The sequence below is a fragment of the Heptranchias perlo genome, unplaced genomic scaffold (genome assembly GCF_035084215.1).
Source record: "Heptranchias perlo isolate sHepPer1 unplaced genomic scaffold, sHepPer1.hap1 HAP1_SCAFFOLD_630, whole genome shotgun sequence".
Classification (NCBI taxonomy): Eukaryota; Metazoa; Chordata; class Chondrichthyes; order Hexanchiformes; family Hexanchidae; genus Heptranchias; species Heptranchias perlo.
Genome location: NW_027139656.1, coordinates 1 through 10,606, shown reverse-complemented (window position 1 = coordinate 10,606; position 10,606 = coordinate 1). Strand labels below are relative to the sequence as shown.

The 10,606-nt window shown below is 62.4% G+C and overlaps 1 protein-coding gene across 1 annotated transcript; it reads right to left on the bottom strand.

The window, feature by feature from the left end:
- Window positions 1–4,639: 4,639 nt before the first annotated feature.
- Window positions 4,640–10,010, bottom strand: LOC137317854 (condensin complex subunit 1-like; the record flags this gene model as incomplete). Its single annotated transcript, XM_067980888.1, has 3 exons — window positions 4,640–4,732; window positions 6,005–6,139; window positions 9,813–10,010. Coding segments are annotated over 3 exons (426 nt in total), but the record flags the coding sequence as incomplete, so codon positions are not given.
- Between the last annotated feature and the right edge of the window lie 596 nt (window positions 10,011–10,606).

Here is a 10,606-nt window from a genome sequence, read left to right as displayed (position 1 = left end):
GGGCCTCGGTTTAACATCCCCCCCCTGAACAGGGAGACGGGGCCTCGGTTTAACATCCCCCCCCTGAACAGGGAGACGGGGCCTCGGTTTAACATCCCCCCCCCTGAACAGGGAGACGGGGCCTCGGTTTAACATCCCCCCCCCTGAACAGGGAGACGGGGCCTCGGTTTAACATCCCCCCCCTGAACAGGGAGACGGGGCCTCGGTTTAACATCCCCCCCCCTGAACAGGGAGACGGGGCCTCGGTTTAACATCCCCCCCTGAACAGGGAGACGGGGCCTCGGTTTAACATCCCCCCCTGAACAGGGAGACGGGGCCTCGGTTTAACATCCCCCCCCTGAACAGGGAGACGGGGCCTCGGTTTAACATCCCCCCCCTGAACAGGGAGACGGGGCCTCGGTTTAACATCCCCCCCCTGAACAGGGAGACGGGGCCTCGGTTTAACATCCCCCCCCTGAACAGGGAGACGGGGCCTCGGTTTAACATCCCCCCCCTGAACAGGGAGACGGGGCCTCGGTTTAACATCCCCCCCCTGAACAGGGAGACGGGGCCTCGGTTTAACATCCCCCCCCCTGAACAGGGAGACGGGGCCTCGGTTTAACATCCCCCCCCCTGAACAGGGAGACGGGGCCTCGGTTTAACATCCCCCCCCTGAACAGGGAGACGGGGCCTCGGTTTAACATCCCCCCCCTGAACAGGGAGACGGGGCCTCGGTTTAACATCCCCCCCTGAACAGGGAGACGGGGGCCTCGGTTTAACATCCCCCCCTGAACAGGGAGACGGGGCCTCGGTTTAACATCCCCCCCCCTGAACAGGGAGACGGGGCCTCGGTTTAACATCCCCCCCTGAACAGGGAGACGGGGCCTCGGTTTAACATCCCCCCCTGAACAGGGAGACGGGGCCTCGGTTTAACATCCCCCCCCCTGAACAGGGAGACGGGGCCTCGGTTTAACATCCCCCCCCTGAACAGGGAGACGGGGCCTCGGTTTAACATCCCCCCCCTGAACAGGGAGACGGGGCCTCGGTTTAACATCCCCCCCCTGAACAGGGAGACGGGGCCTCGGTTTAACATCCCCCCCCTGAACAGGGAGACGGGGCCTCGGTTTAACATCCCCCCCTGAACAGGGAGACGGGGCCTCGGTTTAACATCCCCCCCCTGAACAGGGAGACGGGGCCTCGGTTTAACATCCCCCCCCTGAACAGGGAGACGGGGCCTCGGTTTAACATCCCCCCCCTGAACAGGGAGACGGGGCCTCGGTTTAACATCCCCCCCCTGAACAGGGAGACGGGGCCTCGGTTTAACATCCCCCCCCCTGAACAGGGAGACGGGGCCTCGGTTTAACATCCCCCCCCTGAACAGGGAGACGGGGCCTCGGTTTAACATCCCCCCCCCTGAACAGGGAGACGGGGCCTCGGTTTAACATCCCCCCCCTGAACAGGGAGACGGGGCCTCGGTTTAACATCCCCCCCCTGAACAGGGAGACGGGGCCCTCGGTTTAACATCCCCCCCCTGAACAGGGAGACGGGGCCTCGGTTTAACATCCCCCCCTGAACAGGGAGACGGGGCCTCGGTTTAACATCCCCCCCCCTGAACAGGGAGACGGGGCCTCGGTTTAACATCCCCCCCTGAACAGGGAGACGGGGCCTCGGTTTAACATCCCCCCCCCTGAACAGGGAGACGGGGCCTCGGTTTAACATCCCCCCCCTGAACAGGGAGACGGGGCCTCGGTTTAACATCCCCCCCCTGAACAGGGAGACGGGGCCTCGGTTTAACATCCCCCCCTGAACAGGGAGACGGGGCCTCGGTTTAACATCCCCCCCCTGAACAGGGAGACGGGGCCTCGGTTTAACATCCCCCCCCTGAACAGGGAGACGGGGCCTCGGTTTAACATCCCCCCCTGAACAGGGAGACGGGGCCTCGGTTTAACATCCCCCCCCCTGAACAGGGAGACGGGGCCTCGGTTTAACATCCCCCCCCCTGAACAGGGAGACGGGGCCTCGGTTTAACATCCCCCCCTGAACAGGGAGACGGGGCCTCGGTTTAACATCCCCCCCTGAACAGGGAGACGGGGCCTCGGTTTAACATCCCCCCCCTGAACAGGGAGACGGGGCCTCGGTTTAACATCCCCCCCCCCTGAACAGGGAGACGGGGCCTCGGTTTAACATCCCCCCCCCTGAACAGGGAGACGGGGCCTCGGTTTAACATCCCCCCCCTGAACAGGGAGACGGGGCCTCAGTTTAACATCCCCCCCCTGAACAGGAGACGGGGCCTCGGTTTAACATCCCCCCCCTGAACAGGGAGACGGGGCCTCGGTTTAACATCCCCCCCTGAACAGGGAGACGGGGCCTCAGTTTAACATCCCTCCCCTGAACAGGGAGACGGGGCCTCAGTTTAACATCCCCCCCTGAACAGGGAGACGGGGCCTCGGTTTAACATCCCCCACCCCCTGAACAGGGAGACGGGGCCTCAGTTTAACATCCCCCCCTGAACAGGGAGACGGGGCCTCGGTTTAACATCCCCCCCCCCTGAACAGGGAGACGGGGCCTCGGTTTAACATCCCCCCCCTGAACAGGGAGACGGGGCCTCGGTTTAACATCCCCCCCTGAACAGGGAGACGGGGCCTCGGTTTAACATCCCCCCCTGAACAGGGAGACGGGGCCTCGGTTTAACATCCCCCCCCCCTGAACAGGGAGACGGGGCCTCGGTTTAACATCCCCCCCCCTGAACAGGGAGACGGGGCCTCGGTTTAACATCCCCCCTGAACAGGGAGACGGGGCCTCGGTTTAACATCCCCCCTGAACAGGGAGACGGGGCCTCGGTTTAACATCCCCCCCCCTGAACAGGGGAGACGGGGCCTCGGTTTAACATCCCCCCCTGAACAGGGAGACGGGGCCTCGGTTTAAACATCCCCCCCCCCTGAACAGGGAGACGGGGGCCTCGGTTTAACATCCCCCCCCCCTGAACAGGGAGACGGGGCCTCGGTTTAACATCCCCCCCCCCTGAACAGGGAGACGGGGCCTCGGTTTAACATCCCCCCCTGAACAGGGAGACGGGGCCTCGGTTTAACATCCCCCCCTGAACAGGGAGACGGGGGCCTCGGTTTAACATCCCCCCCCTGAACAGGGAGACGGGGCCTCGGTTTTAACATCCCCCCCCCCTGAACAGGGAGACGGGGGCCTCGGTTTAACATCCCCCCCTGAACAGGGAGACGGGGCCTCGGTTTAACATCCCCCCCCCCCTGAACAGGGAGACGGGGCCTCGGTTTAACATCCCCCCCCTGAACAGGGAGACGGGGCCTCGGTTTAACATCCCCCCCCCTGAACAGGGAGACGGGGGCCTCGGTTTAACATCCCCCCCCTGAACAGGGAGACGGGGCCTCGGTTTAACATCCCCCCCTGAACAGGGAGACGGGGCCTCGGTTTAACATCCCCCCCCTGAACAGGGAGACGGAGCCTCGGTTTAACATCCCCCCCTGAACAGGGAGACGGGGCCTCGGTTTAACATCCCCCCCTGAACAGGGAGACGGGGCCTCGGTTTAACATCCCCCCCTGAACAGGGAGACTGGGCCTCGGTTTAACATCCCCCCTGAACAGGGAGACGGGGCCTCGGTTTAACATCCCCCCCCCTGAACAGGGAGACGGGGCCTCGGTTTAACATCCCCCCCCTGAACAGGGAGACGGGGCCTCGGTTTAACATCCCCCCTGAACAGGGAGACGGGGCCTCGGTTTAACATCCCCCCATGAACAGGGAGACGGAGCCTCGGTTTAACATCCCCCCCTGAACAGGGAGACGGGACCTCCGACAGTGCGGCGCTCCCTCAGTACCGACCCTCCGACAGTGCGGCGCTCCCTCAGTACTGACCCTCCGACAGTGCCGCGCTCCCTCGGTCCCGACCCTCCGACAGTGCGGCGCTCCCTCAGTACCGACCCTCCGACAGTGCGGCGCTCCCTCAGTACCGACCCTCCGACAGTGCGGCGCTCCCTCGGTACCGACCCTCCGACAGTGCGGCGCTCCCTCGGTCCCGACCCTCCGACAGTGCGGCGCTCCCTCGGTACCGACCCTCCGACAGTGCGGCGCTCCCTCGGTACCGACCCTCCGACACTCCCTCGGTACCGACCCTCCGACAGTGCGGCGCTCCCATCGGTACCGACCCTCCGACAGTGCGGCGCTCCCTCGGTACCGACCCTCCGACAGTGCGGCGCTCCCTCGGTACCGACCCTCCGACAGTGCGGCGCTCCCTCGGTACCCGACCCTCCGACAGTGCGGCGCTCCCTCGGTACCGACCCTCCGACAGTGCGGCGCTCCCTCGGTACCGACCCTCCGACAGTGCGGCGCTCCCTCGGTACCGACCCTCCGACAGTGCGGCGCTCCCCTCAGGACTGGGCAGCGCGGGTGTCGGCCTGGGTTACGGGGCTGCCAGCCTGGAGGAGAGCCTGCTGACTGGGATGGAGGGGAGGAATCAGTGAGACTGGCCGTGATTCTGCGATACACTGAGTGACAGACTCGGGTTGCAGTAACAGAGAGCAGGACGGTTGGGGCCAGGGGGGGGGAAGCTTTTGACCAAGGGAAGGGGCATTGGAGCTCGACATGGTGAGTTCGGGGGTTTCTGAGGGACGGGCTGGGAGGGAACGATCAAACTCACCTGGTACAACCTTCCTTCAGTTCCTCTTGCATCCGAGTCAGCTTGGCCAGCTCCTTCTCATGGGCGGAATTCAGATCGTCAATGCTCAGCTGAAACGGGAATTAGAATGGAAATCAATTCAACCTCACAGGGCAGTCAACCAAAGCACCCTCCGAAATTATCCCAGTACCAGAGGGAGAGTCTGTGTCTGTGGGACCCGTACCCCAGTGAGAGTCAGTGTCTGTGGGGCCCGTACCCCAGTGAGAGTCGGTGTCTGTGGGACCCGTACCCCAGTGAGAGTCGGTGTCTGTGGGACCCGTACCCCAGTGAGAGTCGGTGTCTGTGGGACCCGTACCCCAGTGAGAGTCGGTGTCTGTGGGACCCGTACCCCAGTGAGAGTCGGTGTCTGTGGGACCCGTACCCCAGTGAGAGTCGGTGTCTGTGGGACCCGTACCCCAGTGAGAGTCAGTGTCTGTGGGACCCGTACCCCAGTGAGAGTCAGTGTGTGTGGGACCCGTACCCCAGTGAGAGTCAGTGTCTGTGGGACCCGTACCCCAGTGAGAGTCAGTGTGTGGGACCCGTACCCCAGTGAAAGTCAGTGTCTGTGGGACCCGTACCCCAGTGAGAGTCAGTGTCTGTGGGGCCCGTACCCCAGTGAGAGTCGGTGTCTGTGGGACCCGTACCCCAGTGAGAGTCGGTGTCTGTGAGAGTCAGTGTCTGTGGGACCCGTACCCCAGTGAGAGTCAGTGTCTGTGGGACCCGTACCCCAGTGAGAGTCAGTGTCTGTGGGACCCGTACCCCAGTGAGAGTCAGTGTGTGGGACCCGTACCCCAGTGAGAGTCAGTGTCTGTGGGGCCCGGACCCCAGTGAGAGTCAATGTTTGTGGGACCCGTACCCCAGTGAGAGTCGGTGTGTGTGGGACCCGTACCCCAGTGAGAGTCAGTGTCTGTGGGACCCGTACCCCAGTGAGAGTCAGTGTCTGTGGGACCCGTACCCTAGTGAGAGTCTGTGTCTGTGGGACCCGTACCCCAGTGAGAGTCGGAGTCTGTGGCACCCGTACCCCAGTGAGAGTCGGAGTCTGTGGGACCCGTACCCCAGTGAGAGTCGGAGTCTGTGGGACCCGTACCCCAGTGAGAGTCAGTGTCTGTGGGACCCGTACCCCAGTGAGAGTCGGAGTCTGTGGGACCCGTACCCCAGTGAGAGTCAGTGTCTGTGGGACCCGTACCCCAGTGAGAGTCGGAGTCTGTGGGACCCGTACCCCAGTGAGAGTCAGCAGCCTCGGGAGAAAATTTTTCGCATCTTCTGATGGTTGAATGATGACCATCCCACCCCCTCCACTCTCCCCCGTGTGAAGGAATAGTCAGCCCTCCCTCCCCCACTACCTTCCATGTGAAGGGGTTGTGGGCCAAGATGGCGGCCAGCAGTTGGATAGCGTTCTTGCAGACGTTCACCGACTTGTCACAGAGTCTTCCTGCCGCCAGCGTCACCACCGCCTGGAAACGCTTCAGAGGCAGAGCCTGAAAACAGAGAGAGGGGGCCCCGTCACCATAACAACCCACCAGACCAGAGAGAGGGGGATCGGTCACCATAACAACCCACCAGACCAGAGAGAGGGGGCCCCCGTCACCATAACAACCCACCAGACCAGAGAGAGGGGGATCCGTCACCATAACAACCCACCAGACCAGAGAGGGAGGGCCTCGTCACCATAACAACCCACCAGACCAGAGAGAGGGGGATCGGTCACCATAACAACCAACCAGACCAGAGAGAGGGGGATCGGTCACCATAACAACCCACCAGACCAGAGAGAGGAGGCCCCGTCACCATAACAACCACCAGACCAGAGAGAGGGGGATCGGTCACCATAACAACCAACCAGACCAGAGAGAGGGGGATCGGTCACCATAACAACCCACCAGACCAGAGAGAGGAGGCCCCGTCACCATAACAACCCACCAGACCAGAGAGAGGGGGATCCGTCACCATAACAACCCACCAGACCAGAGAGAGAGGGCCCTGTCACCATAACAACCCCACCAGACCAGAGAGAGGAGGCCCCGTCACCATAACAACCCACCAGACCAGAGAGGGCCCCGTCACCATAACAACCCACCAGACCAGAGAGAGGAGGCCCCGTCACCATAACAACCCAACAGACCAGAGAGAGGGGGATCCGTCACCATAACAACCCACCAGACCAGAGAGAAGGGGCCCCGTCACCATAACAACCCACCAGACCAGAGAGAGGGGGATCGGTCACCATAACAACCCACCAGACCAGAGAGAGGGGGGATCCGTCACCATAACAACCCACCAGACCAGAGAGAGGGGGATCCGTCACCATAACAACCCACCAGACCAGAGAGAGGGGGATCCGTCACCATAACAACCCACCAGACCAGAGAGAGGGGGTCCCGTCACCATAACAACCCACCAGACCAGAGAGAGGGGGATCCGTCACCATAACAACCCACCAGACCAGAGAGAGGGGGATCGTCACCATAACAACCCACCAGACCAGAGAGAGGGGGATCCGTCACCATAACAACCCACCAGACCAGAGAGAGGGGGATCCGTCACCATAACAACCCACCAGACCAGAGAGAGAGGGCCCCGTCACCATAACAACCCACCAGACCAGAGAGAGAGGGCCCCGTCACCATAACAACCCACCAGACCAGAGAGGGCCCCGTCACCATAACAACCCACCAGACCAGAGAGGGCCCCGTCACCATAACAACCCACCAGACCAGAGAGAGGGGGCCCTGTCACCATAACAACCCACCAGACCAGAGAGGGCCCCGTCACCATAACAACCCACCAGACCAGAGAGGGCCCCGTCACCATAACAACCCACCAGACCAGAGAGGGCCCCGTCACCATAACAACCCACCAGACCAGAGGGAGGGGGCCCCGTCACCATAACAACCCACCAGACCAGAGAGAGGGGGGCCCCGTCACCATAACAACCCACCAGACCAGAGAGAGGGGGCCCCATCACCATAACAACCCACCAGACCAGAGAGAGAGGGCCCCGTCACCATAACAACCCACCAGACCAGAGAGAGGGGGCCCTGTCACCATAACAACCCACCAGACCAGAGAGGGCCCGTCACCATAACAACCCACCAGACCAGAGAGGGCCCCGTCACCATAACAACCCACCAGACCAGAGAGGGCCCCGTCACCATAACAACCCACCAGACCAGAGGAGGGGGCCCCGTCACCATAACAACCCACCAGACCAGAGAGAGGGGGCCCCGTCACCATAACAACCCACCAGACCAGAGAGAGGGGGCCCCGTCACCATAACAACCCACCAGACCAGAGAGAGAGGGCCCGTCACCATAACAACCCACCAGACCAGAGAGAGAGGGCCCCGTCACCATAACAACCCACCAGACCAGAGAGAGGGGGATCGTTCACCATAACAACCCACCAGACCAGAGAGAGGGGGCCCCATCACCATAACAACCCACCAGACCAGAGAGGGCCCCGTCACCATAACAACCCACCAGACCAGAGAGGGCCCCGTCACCATAACAACCCACCAGACCAGAGAGAGGGGGCCCCGTCACCATAACAACCCACCAGACCAGAGAGGGCCCCGTCACCATAACAACCCACCAGACCAGAGAGGGCCCCGTCACCATAACAACCCACCAGACCAGAGAGAGAGGGCCCCGTCACCATAACAACCCATCAGACCAGAGAGAGGGGGCCCCGTCACCATAACAACCCACCAGACCAGAGAGAGAGGGTCCCGTCACCATAACAACCCACCAGACCAGAGAGAGAGCCCCGTCACCATAACAACCCACCAGACCAGAGAGGGCCCCGTCACCATAACAACCCACCAGACCAGAGAGAGGAGGCCCCGTCACCATAACAACCCAACAGACCAGAGAGAGGGGGATCCGTCACCATAACAACCCACCAGACCAGAGAGAGGGGGATCCGTCACCATAACAACCCACCAGACCAGAGAGAGGGGGATCCGTCACCATAACAACCCACCAGACCAGAGAGAGGGGGATCCGTCACCATAACAACCCACCAGACCAGAGAGAGGGGGATCCGTCACCATAACAACCCACCAGACCAGAGAGAGGGGGCCCCGTCACCATAACAACCCACCAGACCAGAGAGAGGGGGATCCGTCACCATAACAACCCACCAGACCAGAGGGAGGGGGATCCGTCACCATAACAACCCACCAGACCAGAGAGAGGGGGATCCGTCACCATAACAACCCACCAGACCAGAGAGAGGGGGATCCGTCACCATAACAACCCACCAGACCAGAGAGAGAGGGCCCCGTCACCATAACAACCCACCAGACCAGAGAGAGAGGGCCCCGTCACCATAACAACCCACCAGACCAGAGAGGGCCCCCGTCACCATAACAACCCACCAGACCAGAGAGAGAGAGGGCCCCGTCACCATAACAACCCACCAGACCAGAGAGGGCCCCGTCACCATAACAACCCACCAGACCAGAGAGAGAGGGCCCCGTCACCATAACAACCCACCAGACCAGAGAGGGCCCCGTCACCATAACCCACCAGACCAGAGAGGGGGGCCCCGTCACCATAACAACCCACCAGACCAGAGAGGGCCCCGTCACCATAACAACCCACCAGACCAGAGAGGGGGATCCGTCACCATAACAACCCACCAGACCAGAGAGGGCCCCGTCACCATAACAACCCACCAGACCAGAGAGGGCCCCGTCACCATAACAACTCACCAGACCAGAGAGAGAGGGCCCCGTCACCATAACAACCCACCAGACCAATGAGAACGGGCCCCGTCACCATAACAACCCACCAGACCAGAGAGAGGGCCCCGTCACCATAACAACCCACCAGACCAGAGAGGGCCCCGTCACCATAACAACCCACCAGACCAGAGAGGGCCCCGTCACCATAACAACCCACCAGACCAGAGAGGGCCCCGTCACCATAACAACCCACCAGACCAGAGAGGGCCCCGTCACCATAACAACCCACCAGACCAGAGAGAGGGGGATCCGTCACCATAACAACCCACCAGACCAGAGAGGGCCCCGTCACCATAACAACCCACCAGACCCATCAACACAATCAGCCCCCTCCCGTTACCTTCTCTCCCCCCTCTCCCTCCCCCTCCCCGTTCCCTCCGCCCCCCCCCCCCCTCCCCTCTCACCTTCTCCTGGACGATGTGGGTGAGAACCTGGACGCAGCGACTGCGGACGAAGGCGTTCACATCGTGGAGGTGGAGCTGCAGCGTGTCGAGGAAACTGTCCCGTGTGTCCCGGGACGGCTTGTCCAGCTCGGACCCGCTCAGGACCCGAGTCACCATCTGGCCCATGGTGGACAGCACGGCGTTCCGCATGGTGTAGCTCTGAGGAGGAGAGCAATGGGGTCAAAGGGCAGGCGACAGAGCACAGGTGACGGAGACCCGGTCACCTCCCCCCAACAGACACACATACTGGGTCGTATACAGGAAGGACAGACAGAGAGAGACCCTCCCCCACATGCACACCCCCAGAACCCCCCTCACATGCACACCCCCTGACCCGTCCACAAGCACAACCCCGCAATGCCCCACACGCACATGCCCAGAGCCCCCGACACAGTCCCCCAGACCACCCCACAGACACGGTCCCCCAGACCACCCCACAGACACGGTCCCCCAGACCACCCCACAGACACGGTCCCCCAGACCACCCCACAGACACGGTCCCCCAGACCACCCCACAGACACGGTCCCCCAGACCACCCCACAGACACGGTCCCCCAGACCACCCCACAGACACGGTCCCCAGACCACCCCACAGACACGGTCCCCCAGACCACCCCACAGACACGTCCCCCAGACCACCCCACAGACACGGTCCCCCAGACCACCCCACAGACACGGTCCCCCAGACCACCCCACAGACACGGTCCCCCAGACCACCCCACAGACACGGTCCCCCAGACCACCCCACAGACACA